Source organism: Sporisorium graminicola, chromosome SGRAM_8 (assembly GCF_005498985.1).
Source record: "Sporisorium graminicola strain CBS 10092 chromosome SGRAM_8, whole genome shotgun sequence".
Lineage (NCBI taxonomy): Eukaryota > Fungi > Basidiomycota > Ustilaginomycetes > Ustilaginales > Ustilaginaceae > Sporisorium > Sporisorium graminicola.
Window position 1 is genome coordinate 1,149,829 of NC_043738.1, and position 13,862 is coordinate 1,163,690.

Here is a 13,862-nt window from a genome sequence, read left to right on the forward strand (position 1 = left end):
CACAACGAAACACTCGACACGTAGAGAACGAAGTTGACAAGATGATAGTGTTAGAAATACAAATGAGTAGAGCAAATACAAACGGGAGTCCATGCTGATGATGATGATGGCGATGACGATGATGATGACGATGATGATGACGATGAGGATGACGATGAGGATGCTGAGATATACCAGAGACCGTAAAACCTCCCTTTCGCTACCTCCTCCGATCCACAGATTGGGAGATATGAAGGCCTAGGAAGGTTTGACAAAGTCTTGCGAGAGGTCGACGCCCTCCAAATGGGTGTTGAGCAACTTGACGCGTCGAGCGCCTGCTCCCTTTTTCTTCTTTTTGTTCTTGGCATTGGCAGCAAGTTGAGCGGCTGAGATGGGGCTATCGAGCATATCTGTTGTAGAGAGACCTTCGCGTTCGAGTTCTTTGGGTAGGTCGACGAGGTCTGGGACCTTGAGTTCGTGCCAGAGTTCTTTGAATTCTGTTGTTCGAAGCCCAAAGTCAGAGGTAGAGTTGACAGAAGGTGAGAAGAGGCGCTTTCAGTGAAGTGAGTCGGTTCGAGCGGCACGTACCATCATCGACGCCTCTCGCATCCTTGCCTCGAAGCGGGTTCCAAAACACTTGTTTGATGGCGCCATCTCTCTGCCCCCTCAACACCAAGACCTCCCTATCCTCCCTTGGCTCTACTTTGCTCAACTCCTCGATCGCATCCCTGGCAGCAGGATAGCTCTCCCGTAGCTCTGCCAGCCTCATCCCTGCCGCCGACGAGTTCCTTGCGCCACTGCCACCGGGATTCAAAAACCTCGCCTTCAACAGAGCCACTAGATCCGCAGGCGTACGCAGATCGTAATCCGGCTTGTACATCCACAAGTCCGTTTTGGCATCGTAGGTCACGCGGTCGTGCGATCGAAAACGTTGGAACAGCCCGCTGTTCGGGTTGAGCAAGGCGGGTAATCCTTGGGAGAGCGCAAAGTCTTCGAGGCGGACTGGGTTAGCATGGTGCTTGAGTGCATCGATGGCCGAAGCGAGTTGGGTGTTTTCGTGGATACCTGAGCCCGTGTTGGCCGGTTGGCTGTAGACTGTGGCGTGCTCCCTGCTGCTCATGGCTTGACTTGAGCGAGGTTGGGTTGGAGGGCAGGGTGAGGATTGGGAAAGAACTTGTGAATGCTAAGGCAGGAGCCTCCAAAAAGTGTCAGTCGGTCCCCGCGCCAGTATCTCCCGATTGCAAGTCTGGTTGATATCAAAATCGAGATTTCCAATGACGAGATCGGAGAAATGAAGCCGAGAGTCGTCTGATGCCTGCATCCGGCTCGTTGGCGTGCTTTTGCGGGGCTCAGCCCTTTTTATTCAGTCCGATCGAGTTGTGAGCTGCAGCAAGCGCCACTTTCACACGCCCTTCCAAGACAAGCTTGCAATTCTGCGTTGCGTGTGACAGCAACGGCTGCTGTTCTGTGTTGGAAAAGACCGTTCCGCCAAATCTCACGCTAACTTATCAGCCTGCATGCTTCTGAACACCGCCAACTACGACCTTCTTTACTCCTCTTATCCTCTTTGTCGCCCTTTCGATCGACTTGCCAGCCACCTTTGCTCCCTTCCCCCACGACAATCGGAACGAATCGACTGGCGACGGATTCACGCAATACGTTCCGGTAGGCGCCTTTCTCTGGTCACGGACGGTCAACCTCACCAGCACATCACATCTGTCAGCCACCACAGCATCGCCTTTCTGGCACGTTGTCACCCTCATTCCATCCTTCTAGTTAAGCGCACCAACTTGGCCCTATATTCCGCCCAAAATGGCCATCCAGTCTCGGCTTCGTCCTATCCTGGACGAGCTCAAAATGCAGGGCATGACGTATGGCATCAACTTCTTCATGGCCTACCGTCGTAACCATGCTACCATCCAACGCGTCCTCCGTATCTCGTACATGTTCTTCATCCTTCACACTGTCACACGCTCCCTACGTACCGGTGCTAAGAAGAAGCCAAAAAAGCCCACACCAGATCCCACAGAGAAGGACGCCGAGGATGCAAAGAAGGCGGCAGAGGGCTCGCTGCAGGCTTCCAAGCCTGGCTCGCAGCAAGTCGAGGAGGTCGACAACTCCTCCTCTCGAGGGCGCGGTGGGCGCCGCGGCAAGAAAAGTAGAGGTCCACGCGTAGAGGTGGACGCCGTCTTCTTCGAGCGCTTGAAACGCATCCTCCGCATCGTGGTGCCAGGTTGGCGATCCAAGGAGGCAGGTCTTCTTATGCTCCACACCCTCTTCCTTGTGCTGCGAACCATGCTGTCGCTCTACGTCGCCGATCTCGACGGCAGAATCGTTTCGGCGCTTGTTCGCTCGCAAACCCGCCAGTTCATCACAGGCATTCTCTGGTGGATGGCCGTCGCTGTGCCTGCCACTTACACCAACTCGATGATCGAGTTCCTCCAATCTAAGCTCGCCCTCTCGTACCGCAGCCGACTCACCAAGCGTGTCCACGACGCCTATCTCACTGATATGACTTTCTACAAGCTCGGCAACCTCGACGATCGCATCAAGAACGCCGACCAGCTCATCACGGTCGACGTGGCCAAGTTCAGCAAGTCGCTCGCTGAGATCTACAGCAACTTTGCCAAGCCCATTCTGGATGTCTGTCTGTACAATTACCAGCTCAGTGGTCGCGTAGGAGCCGAGGCGCTTATCGGTATCAACTTGCTTGTTTCTGCGTCTGCCACGCTGCTACGCAAGCTGACGCCTCCGTTCGGTCAGTATGCAGCGACGGAGCAGCAGCTTGAGGGCGAATTCCGCTTCAACCATTCCCGTCTCATTGAGAACGCCGAGGAGGTGGCACTCTTCCGAGGACAGGCAGCCGAGCAGAATGTGATCGAGCGTGCCTACTTCTCGCTCATCAAGCACGTCAACCGTGTGTACCGCATTCGCATCATCCACGGCATGACCGAAGAGGGTATTATCAAATGGACCTGGGGTGCGCTTGGTCTTTGCATCTGTGCTGTCCCTGTGTTCGTCCGCCTGCCAGGCGGCGGCAAGGGTCTCGACATGGGATCGCGAACCGAGTCGTTTGTCACCAACCGTCGTCTGCTGCTGTCGTCATCGGATGCATTTGGCCGTGTCATGTACTCGTACAAGGAGATCTCGGAGCTGGCTGGATACACGGCGCGCGTTTCGGAGCTGCTGGACACAATGGATGCGATCAAGGCGGGCAAGTTCGAAAAGAAGCTCGTGTCGTCGGCATCGATCGAGGAGAACGCACTGGTGCTCAAGGGAAGGGGAACGATTCAGGAAGACACGTCGAGGTCGGCAGGGGTCGAGTTCCGCGATGTGCCCATCGTCAGTCCCAACGGCGACATTTTGGTGCCCAAGCTCAGCTTTTACGTGCAGCCGGGCCAGCACTTGCTCATCATCGGACCTAATGGATGCGGCAAGAGTTCGCTCTTCCGTATCCTCGGTGGGTTGTGGCCCGTGTACGGTGGGCAGGTCAAGAAGCCGCCCACGTCCGAGTTCACATATATCCCGCAACGACCGTACCTCTCGCTGGGCACGCTGCGCGACCAGATCATCTATCCGCACACGGTGCAGGAGATGCGCGCCCGGGGAAAGACCGACGAAGACTTGCTCGATATCCTGCGCGTGCTGCAGATCGAGCACATCGTCGCGCGCGAGGGCGGGTGGGACGTCCAGCGCGAGTGGAGAGACGCACTCTCGGGCGGTGACAAGCAGCGCATCGCCATGGCACGTCTTTTCTACCACAAGCCCAAGTACGCCATCCTCGACGAATGCACTTCGGCAGTGACGCTCGAGATCGAGAAGATCATGTACGACCACGCAACCGACTTGGGCATCACCATGCTCACGGTCTCTCACCGTCCGTCGTTGTGGAAGTACCACAGCTATGTGTTGCAGTACGATGGACAGGGTGGCTATGTTTTCACGGAGCTGGATGCTGAGAAGAGGTTGGCGTTGCAAGAGGAGAAGCAGGCGCTGGAGCAGAAGCTGCTGCAGGTAAACAGGTGGCAGGAGAGGTTGGAGGCGCTCAAGGAGGCGAGGCGTGAGCGTAGTAAGTCAGGGCTGGGTTCATCTGTTTCGGGGGTGAATCCTGTGGCGGCTGCTTAGGTGGTAGAAGCTGGAGAATGTGAATGGCGTTATCATCACCATCATCGCTTACACTCTTGTTATTTGACTTCGCGACTTCCACCAGTTACTTAATTTCTGCTGATCAGCAGAGCGGGCTGAGTATGAGCGAGTGTGTAAGAAGCTGAAGGCAAAGGTTGATGGTGTCGCCGAGGAGCAAAACGGTCTTGAGTGGAGGTTGCGAAGCTCAGTTTTCCGAGATCCGGTTCGTGTCAGAAAATTTGTAGGAAACGAGAAGAAAATACAGCTTCAAAGGGTTCTCAACGGTTTTCTGTTCTAGAACCATTCATCACACGATCTTGGCCTCACACTTCGTTCTTCACCGACGTTCTTCTGAAGCTGCGAGGAAGCCCCAGGATGGTTGGTCGGATACCGGCAAGGAGTCAGCATGCTGCGGTGGGGCTCGTCGTTTTGCTCAGGCTGAACGCCACCAGCTCTGTCCAAGCAGCTGCGAGCGCTTCGATTGCTTCCACCAGCTACCACACTCTTCATTCGAGTAGCTCCTCTCCAGCAATCCAGTCTGCATCGTCTCAAGCTCCACAACGCTACGCTTCGAATGATTCGCGCACCTTCTCATCTACCTCGACCGCCTCAGTCAGTGCACATCGCAAGCAAGCCGGACGAGAAAAAGCTCGTCTTCGCACCCTTCGACAGGAAGAGAAGCTACTCCGGCGGCGCGAAAAGGACGGCCTGTCCGGTTCCTCCTCCTCCAATCACCAGGACCAACGCCGAAGACCCCGTGATCCAGTCGAAGAAGATGTCGAGGCCAACATACGCGAGTACATGGCCCGCACCGGCCCACGCGGCGAACGTCTTACTCGTGCGCAGCAAGAGCGACTGCTCAAACAGGAACTCAAAGGTCTCGGGCACCAACTGGAGAAACTTGAGAAGAAGGCCAAAGCGGATGAAGCAGCTCAAGACTTGCCGGAGCTCGACGACCATACACTGGAGGAGCTATACCAAGCATTGATGCTGCCCCCGCCTCCGACGGCGGAGGAAGTGAGGCTGGCCAGGTTGGAGGGTGGGAGAAGGGAAAAGAGCCTAGAGGAGGTGGTTGGGAGAGGTAGACAGAGAGTAGGTTCACTGGGTGGAGCTTTCGCACGATTGCCCCCGACAAAGGCCGAGGAGAGATGGATGCGCACCTCAATGGATCTCAAGCAGAAACTGATTGTTGCGAGGGAGAAGGGAAAGATGCTTCTTCCGCCCTCTTCATCGTCAGTGCAAAGAGTCGAGCAATTACCGGTACAGGAAGCAAGTGAGCTCGAGCAAGTGGTCACCAGCGAGGTCGGAGAGGTGGATATGGTAGCACTGCCGTACGCAGAACGACAAGAGATCCGACTGCAACAGCTTTTCGCGCGGCTCGCGTTGGTACACAGCGCCTCAGATCCCGCCGAACCATCAACAGCGGCCGAGTCCAATGCGAGTTCACTGCAAGACATCAAGTCTAATCTCGCCCACCGCATCGCCAAGATTCTCCACGAGCATGACTACGAGCTGCAGTCTGTCGATCGACAGGCGACACAAGCAGCAACAGAAGAGGATGCGCAACCCCTCCCTCCCTTCCCTGAAGTCCGACTCGACGCCCGAGCGCCAGCTCTCGAGGCCGTTGACGCTGTCCAAGCTGCTCCATCGACGGGAGTCGCTGATGCTGAAGTCAGAGGCAATCTCATCACACGGGCCGAATCGATGATCAGCGACCTCAGCTCGAAGGAATCGCGTAGCTTCATGTTGGACTCGATCGAGAAGCTGGTCCGCTCTGCCTCTCCAACCCCCACCTCGGCAGCAAGCCTACCACTTGGCGTGGCGACGACCGAAGAATGGACCGCCCTTGCCATTGCTTCCGCGAAAGCCAACGACACCGCCACGTTGTCCCGCACCATGTCTTTGATGCGTGCGTCCGGATACCACCCAGCTCCCTTATCGCTGTATAACGATGTGATGGACGTCTTCGCCACCCAAGGCCAGTCGAGCCTGTGTCAGGAATGGCTCGCACAAATGTCACAGCTCGGACTGGAACCGGACAATCACACGTACCACAGCTTGACGAAGGCGTACGCCAACACGGCGCAGTTCTTGCCCGCAATTGAGCTGCTCAACTCGCTCGAGACCAGCGGACGCCCAGCATCAATGGCGACGTACACGCTGATGATCGATCGACTGCTCGACCCTGTCCCCTCCTCGGCTTCTGGCGGACTAGAGGAGGAGCGACCCGAGCTGCAGGCACTGGCATGGAATGTATTTTACCACATGCGGTTGCACGCGCACGCGGTCCCGGACGCGCCGCTGTACGCTCTCATGATCCGGGCATGCGCACGCGGTGTCCCGCAGCCACATGATATCGACGATCCCACCCAGCCGTACAGTTCTCTCGATCCAACGGCATCCACTTCGCCGTCGATGCATAAGCTGAAGATCAGCGACGCAGAACGAGCGCTCGACCTCTTCCGCGAGATGACCACGCGCTACTCTGTTCGCCCCAACGCCGAGGTGTACAATGCGCTGATCCTCGCCTGCTCTCGACGCAAGGAATTCTACCTCGAAGCTTTCAGACTGCTCCGCGAGATGGTGGAGCTCGAACAGGAACGTGTGGGGCTCGATCAGGGTTTACGATTCGCGCCGGATCGGTATACATTTAACGCGCTGCTGCAAGGTTGTGCGCGGAGTCGGGACCTACCGCGAGCGAGGTGGGTGTTGGCGGAGATGATTCGGACGACAATGGGGCTGTTTGAGGACGGGGCGAGAGAGGGATTGCGGAGGGAGGAGGTGATGGAGCTGTGGGCGAAGAGGCCGAACGAGGAGAGCATGTGTCATGTCTTCCATTCGTATGCGTCGTACGTCCCGCCGCTCAAGAGAGCGCTCTTGCAGAAGCAAGGAGATGCAGCGGGTGGCCCAGGAGCGTCGCCTGTCACCACTGCCGGCACGGATGCAGACCCTACAACGGACACGGCGAGCTCAACTCCAGCTGTCGTATCCCAATCGCCAACCGATGTCACGCCCACACACACCGCCGAAGACGAAGGTACGACTCCCGAAGAAGCCGCGCACATCTTTTCCGCCCTTGTTCCGCAGACCGCAGCCGACCTGGTCTCCGAGTCGCGCTCGCTCTTTGCACGCGTCCTTGCTGACCAGCCGACCGCCAACGTCGAGGGCCCCCTTGGCGCAGTCACCCCCGGTGTGCGGCTCGTGAACGCGTACTTGACAGTGCTGGCTGCGCACCTGCCGGCGCATCAGCGGGCTGCCGTGCTGCACTCTACGCTGTCCCCCGCCGCCAAAGGGATCGGTGAGGAGGGTGCAGAGGTGGGATCGCTGGAGCACGCGCTGTTCGCTAGGCTCGGGCTGGAGCCGAACGAGCACTCGTATCGAATTGTGCTGGAGAGTCTGAGCGATGCTGATGCTTCGATCGACCGAGGAGTGGTCCACGAAGTGTGGGATCGGTTCGCGCGGTTCATGTCCTACCCTGGCCATGCAATTGTGCAGACAGAAACGTCCGCCCTCGTGTCCGCAGACTCATTGCGAGTACTGTACCCGGTCGACGCAGCACAGGTGACCAAATGCTGGTCCGCATACATCCACTATCACGCCAAAAACTCCGCCTCAGACGGCTCCGGGCTGGATTCAGCCATGTCCCTGCTTCGACACTTCGTCACGCTCTACCCGCCGCCTATCTCCCCTGCAAGCGGCGCCAGCGGCGGCAGGAACCACAAACGCAGCCAGAAACGAGCCCAGCAAGCCAGCCGTGCCCAAGTACCCCACTTGGACCTCTCCCCCCTCCCCCTCCCCACCAAGTCGCTGCAAAGCCTGCTCACCCTCCAATCCCCCAGAAGCGCGGAGGCAAGAACTTCTCATTCGCACACCACGACAGAGCGCGCAATGCAGCCAGAAGGAAGACCAACAAGCGGATACCCAACTCTGCAGTTCCTGGACGTGCAGCTGCTCCACCACCGTCTGGTGCGTTACGCTCGCACCAAGGACCTGGCCTACCTCAGCTGGTGCTTGCACAGATACGCCGCTGCTCGACGACATACCTAAATCGGCGCCCCCCTCTGTTCTCAGTATCAAATCACCATTCACACGCATCTGTCCAGAGTGAGAGTGCAACACATGCATAGGAACGTGCGATTGCTGATCGACGCGCGTGTGCGAGTAACATTGACGAGGGAGATTGTGGATCTGAGCGGGAGGGTTTAGCGACGTTTGGGCGCCAGACTGGAGAAGAGCCTCCTGAGCTCGTTGTGGCCCAGTTCTAAGCTGGCTCCTACGTCGGGGTAGCACTCCCTGCCGATGCGTGTGACCCTCTCAAACTCACGCAGATAGCCCTGCTCGCACGAGGACCAGACGCGGCTGAGCACTTCCACCTCGCCAGCCGTCTGCCCGTCCGCCGTCGCCACGGCTGCTCCACCGCTGCTGCCGCCAGCTCCTGCCACCGCAGCACCCGCACCGGCCCCAGCCTCATCCTCGTCAAAGTGCTTGGCCACCCTCTTACTCAACGCCTCCACCGCCTTGCGCGTATCCTTGGCCGTATAGTCCTTGACCAGCTTCTTGAAGCTCGACTTGCTGTACGCCGAGTGCAAACACACCTCGGTCTTCGGCGTCGACTTCAACAATGCATCAATCCCATCGCCGAAATCCATCATCTTGGCCAACGACCGCCGTAACACAAATTGCGTGTAGCTCGTCAGCGAATCGCCGTAGATCGACTCGGCGCGCTTCACCAGGCCTGCGAGCGCTGAGCTGCCCGCCCCCGCTCCGGCTCTGGCACGCGTGGCCCTGGTGATCTCGGCGATAAAGTAAAACATATTTTCGATGAGGATGACGAGGTGGTTGAGCTGGCCTTTGTCCTCATCCGTGCTGGAGGCGGTGGCGGTTTCGACGCGCGAGATGGTCTGCAGCGCGTCGAACATGGCACCGCAGATCTGGGCGTAGTAGCCATCGACGGCGTGGCGGATGTTGAGCGTCTCGGCGTTGACCAGCTGGCTCTCGACGCGGTCGACAAAGACGGGGAAGACACGCATAAAGTGCACCACTCCCTTGCGTTTTTTGACTGTCAATTTTGTCGCTTCGATTCCCTTGATCTGATCCTGGACGAAGCGTTCCAGTTGCGACGCCAGCCGCAGGTGCAGTTTTGCGAGCACTTTTTGCAGGCTCTCGCAGTTGACTTCTTCCGCCTCGATGATGCCCCGATCCAGCGTAGCCAGCAACCCGACGATCGACATCCGGTCCTTCGAGAGGGCATCGTCCGTAAACGCCTGCAGCTCCGGAGCAACAAATCCAAAGATCAGATCCATGGCGCCCTTCATCTCGCGCAACGGGCCCGTGGTGGAACCGGCCACCATGCCGGCAGCACGACGGCGGAAGTACGGCTCGAGATCCATATAATCGGCGAAAGTGATGTTGTTGTCGTTGATGTGCAGCAAATCCGAGATAAAATTCTGCTCGCGAAGCAGCACCGGGAAGATACACGATAGGATCCTTTGCAGACCATCTTGCCCTGAAATGTCGCCGCGATCTTTGCCGCCGCGCGCATTCTTGTCTCGTTGCGTGCGACGAATGGTGCCGCTACGTATGGCTGCTGCTGTAGCTGCACTTGTCGATGCGGGTGTGGTGAAGCTCGACTCGTTCATATCTTCGTCGCTCGCCTTGCGCAGCTGTTTGCGGTACGCAGCAAACAGCTGCTGCATCTCGGCGCGATAACATTCGCTGGCTGAAGCGAAATATGCAGCTGAGACGCGGGAGAACGTAGCCGACGAGACTTCCTTCATGTACAGCAGGAGGCCACAGTACTGTCCAAGCACCTCTTCCATCGACGCATGGTCTGGCAGTGATGGGTGAGGAGGCTGCAGCGCCTTCTGACGCACAGGGTCGGAGAGCAAGCGCTGCGTCTCGACATTGAAAGTCACATTGAGATAGTCGAGCACACGCTTGCAGAAGCGCGACGAGATGGCTTCGTGATCCGCCAGCCTCTCCGCAGCAGCCGCCATGTCGGCTCCTCCATCGTCACCGTCCCTCCGCGCCTGCAGCATCGACTTGTACAGCGAGGCGGCGGCATTTTCGAGCTGCGCAACTCCCTCTGGGTTCTCCAGCCGTCCTGCGCTCAGGGCATGGATCGCATTCTCGTCCACATTAATAGTGTTGATGAGGTTCTCGATCTCGGTCATGAGCGTGCGCTGATTCGACGTCTGGACTTGCAGACCTCGGTTCTGCGACTCAATGTGCGAGATGTCATCTGCACGTGAGTTGAGCTGCACTTTGTACCCAGCGATCATGCTGTCCATCATGTCGAGGTTGTTGAGCGCTTCTTCCATGTGCTTGACCACGAGGGCTACACGATCGTCTGACTCGATGATGGCGTGGATGTTGGCCGATTCGAGCGCCGACAACTCATCCAAGAGACGCGCCTCGATCATGTCGGCCGTGCCTTTACCCGAGGCGACGCCATAGCCTTTAGCACTTGCATTGCGCCATTCCAGCCCTTCAAGCATCTCTTCGACCGCTACAAGGGTCGAATTCTCATCCTCGTCTTCGTCGAGATCGTCGCCGGGTTTTGACCTATTGCTCAGCTTGGTTTTGTCAGTTTCCAGACGCGCAATGGCAGGACGACCCAAAGTAGCACGCTTTGACGAGAAGGATGCATCCGGTGCAGCGACATCCGTGTCAGCCAGAACAGCACCTCCGTACGGATCCTGTTCTTCGTCTGCTGCTGCTGCTTCATCGTCATCGACCTCGGTGACACCAGTGAGACCGGTGCCAGCCAAAAGCATTCGTTCGTACGCAGCACCACCTCGAATAGGCTCGATAGAGCTCAGGCGAGCTCTGGCGTCGCCTCCGCCTCCAGCCAAGCCTCCGCTGCTCCCGCTCTTGAGGGAGGTGAGCGAGTCGGCGCTGTTCTTGCGCGGTGCGGGCTGTCGCGGCACCGCCAAGGAGGCCGATCCAAATGTCTGTTGCGGTTGTATGGAAGTGTCTGAAGTAGCGGAGTGTTGCGAGTCGGCCGACGGACGTGTAGGGAGCTGCACGGGTCGGCTTAGCGGGCTAGGCTGAAGGCCGCCTTCGCGTTTGCTCTTGGTGGGGCTCTGGTTAACGCTCGAGCTTTGTGATGCCGTAATAGTGTCGCGGCCATCTGTGGGACTGCCATCACTTGAGAGGCTGCGGGAGAGAGCAGAACCAGATGCCAGACGATTCGTCGACGATGCTGGTATCTTGATCGCAGGAGCTGCGGGGATAGCTGGTGCGGGTGCTGCGGCAACTGCGGTGCCATTGCTGGAAGCAGCGTGCGAAGTGTCTGTGCGGTATCCAGACGAAGGACGATCCGACAGATTGGCAGACTCTGCGATGGCAGGGGCACCCGAGTTGGATAAGAGCGGAACATCGATGCCGATCAACCTCGGTCCTTCATCCTGCGTATACTTGCGGTAAACTTTGACCAAGCTCTGCAAGAACAGATGCTGCTCGACGGGCTGCTGCGTCTGCCACTGGTACGGTCTGCTGAGGGTGATGCTGAACACGTCCGGCTGAACCACTTGAACCTCTCGAAGCGTGTTGAGATCCCAATCCTTGCCAATACTGAAGCTACCATTAGCATTGCGTTTGGCTTTGTTGATCGTGACTCTGCCCGTGTCCTTTTGCACTGCCAAGATGAGGTATCGTGCCTTCTTCGACGCCGCTGCAGCTGCTGCTGCGTCGGCTGCTGTTCCCTCCTGCGCTACCTCTTCCCAGATCTTGAGATGCGCGATGTAGGCGTTGTTTGCATTACGAGCTTGTAAGGCGGCGTTGAAGAGGTCCTTTGTTTTGTTGGCTGCGGTTCCACCGCCGCCATTGACTTGCAGCTGCGAGGTGGACGGTATTGCCGACATGGTTGGTGTGCTACTTCAACTTTCGAAGGGCCGGGCGTCGCAAGCCGTCAAAGTGAAAGTGAAGTGATCAGAGCGATGACATCGGACGCTCCGATTGTCTCATGCCAGCAGCTGAAGAGCAAGCGTCGATAGGTCGAGTATCGTTGTTGGTGAGCCTCTGCGCCCGAAGCCCGAATGCGTGCTTGATGGTGACGGTGTAGAGTCGATTCGGCTCGGCCGCTCCTTTGTCCTCAAGACGTACGTGACTTAGAAGCAAGAAGAAGGTGCAAAAGTCACGCATTCAGGGTCGTGTGGAGCGTGACCGTGCGCGCGATTTCGTTTAGCTGGCGCTTGCTTCGACTCTCCTGCACCACACAGCCACGAACAATCGAAACACCGCGCAGTCTAGTTGCGATTGTTCTTTGGCGCTCAGGAGACCTCGCTTTTGCCGGCGCGCTTTTCTCTCCACTTTTCGTTTGAGGCGCAGCAGCCATCACATTCGTCATAACCGACGGGCGTAATTCAGTGTTTCATACAACGTTGCCCTTCTAAGCCAGCTTCCTTATTACCACCAACCTCTCCGCTCCTCAACACTTTGGACAACCTGCGCGTTCATCACTGGAGATGTCGTTTCTGGACAAATTCCGCACCGCCGCTCAGAAGGCAGGTGTGCAAGCCAATGCTTTCGCACAGCAAACTGGACGGGCCATCAACGAGCAGGCTGCTACCGCTCGCGCTGGGTTCTCACTGCCCAAGGAATGCGATCGGGCCGCCACTATCTTGCAAGCATTTTTGGCTGACCCGGACCACCCAGACTCGGCTCTCAACTCGATTCCGAAGGCGGTGCTCCAGCAGGCGAAAGGTTTGGCTGTGTTCAGCGTTATCAAAGCCGTGAGTTTCGTAAAATAACCACTTTCCTTTGTCGTGAAACTTCTGTACTGACTTATCATTCGTGTCTCGGATCTGGACTGCATCCATCGGTTTGTAGGGCTTCGTATGGTCGGGTAAGATCGGCAGCGGCGTCGTGATCGCCCGTTTGCCTGACGGCAGCTGGTCCGCACCCAGCTGCATCGGCACGGGCTCCGTCGGCTTGGGCCTGCAAATCGGCGCCGACCTCACCGAGTTCGTCGTCGTCCTCAACAGCGAGGATGCCGTCAAAGCCTTTGCGCACGCCGGAAACCTCACGATCGGAGGCAGCCTCTCCGCCGCCGCCGGCCCTATTGGAACTGGAGGTGCCATCAACGCTGCCATCCGCGACCCCGCCCCGCTGTTCACCTACTCGCGCTCCAAGGGTTTGTTCGCCGGTATCTCGCTCGAGGGCACAGTGCTCGTCGAACGCAAAGAGACCAACAAGGATTTCTACGGTCAACCGATCCCAGCGGTGGATTTGCTGACGGGCAAGGTGCCTGCGCCCGAGGCGGCGAGTGCCATGTACGAAGTCGTCGAGGCCGCAGAGTTGATCGACGAAAGCGGCATCCCGCAGCAGTCGTATGTGCCGCACGGTCAGCCAGGACACGGTGCGCCCGTGGCTGGGTACGATCTGTCCGCTGAGCACAACGCCGCTACTTCGGCAGCCGGCTCGACCACGACGCTGGCTGGCTCAACGACGTCCTCTACCCCAGCAGCACCCGCAGCAGCCGCGGGAACGACCGACGCCAACAAGCCAATCTTTGATGCGTAAGTCGGCTCTAGATGTGGTATGATGGGCTCGTGATGCAAAGTACTGACCCAGATAACCTGCTCTACATCCTACAGCGAAAAGCATTAACGCTCCGAGCTCACTCCTATCCCAGCCTTGTCCATACCCAGCTCTTCACGCTTTTGAAATGTCATCCCCGACGTACAGACTCTTTTGCTCATGCCACTTCGCCTTGACTGAATTCGACTCATGACCACCCTGGACCCACAACCAGC

General features: G+C 57.8%; 5 protein-coding genes across 5 annotated transcripts; 3 read left to right on the forward strand and 2 right to left on the reverse strand.

Moving 5' to 3' along the window:
- Window positions 1-237: 237 nt before the first annotated feature.
- Window positions 238-1,099, reverse strand: EX895_006152 (uncharacterized protein; the record flags this gene model as incomplete). Its single annotated transcript, XM_029886744.1, has 2 exons — window positions 238-476; window positions 568-1,099. The coding sequence occupies 2 exons, from the start codon at window positions 1,097-1,099 to the stop codon at window positions 238-240; spliced, it is 771 nt and encodes a 256-aa protein (XP_029737057.1).
- A 692-nt stretch (window positions 1,100-1,791) lies between these two features.
- Window positions 1,792-4,104, forward strand: EX895_006153 (uncharacterized protein; the record flags this gene model as incomplete). Its single annotated transcript, XM_029886745.1, has 1 exon — window positions 1,792-4,104. The coding sequence occupies one exon, from the start codon at window positions 1,792-1,794 to the stop codon at window positions 4,102-4,104; it is 2,313 nt and encodes a 770-aa protein (XP_029737058.1).
- Window positions 4,105-4,479: 375 nt separating this feature from the next.
- Window positions 4,480-8,151, forward strand: EX895_006154 (uncharacterized protein; the record flags this gene model as incomplete). The annotated part of the gene is made up of 1 exon (XM_029886746.1): window positions 4,480-8,151. One exon carries the CDS (start codon window positions 4,480-4,482, stop codon window positions 8,149-8,151), a length of 3,672 nt encoding a protein of 1,223 aa, XP_029737059.1.
- A 155-nt stretch (window positions 8,152-8,306) lies between these two features.
- Window positions 8,307-11,969, reverse strand: EX895_006155 (uncharacterized protein; the record flags this gene model as incomplete). Its single annotated transcript, XM_029886747.1, has 1 exon — window positions 8,307-11,969. One exon carries the CDS (start codon window positions 11,967-11,969, stop codon window positions 8,307-8,309), a length of 3,663 nt encoding a protein of 1,220 aa, XP_029737060.1.
- Window positions 11,970-12,572: 603 nt separating this feature from the next.
- EX895_006156 (uncharacterized protein) lies at window positions 12,573-13,716 on the forward strand (the record flags this gene model as incomplete). Its single annotated transcript, XM_029886748.1, has 3 exons — window positions 12,573-12,839; window positions 12,937-13,625; window positions 13,704-13,716. 3 exons carry the CDS (start codon window positions 12,573-12,575, stop codon window positions 13,714-13,716), a joined length of 969 nt encoding a protein of 322 aa, XP_029737061.1.
- Between the last annotated feature and the right edge of the window lie 146 nt (window positions 13,717-13,862).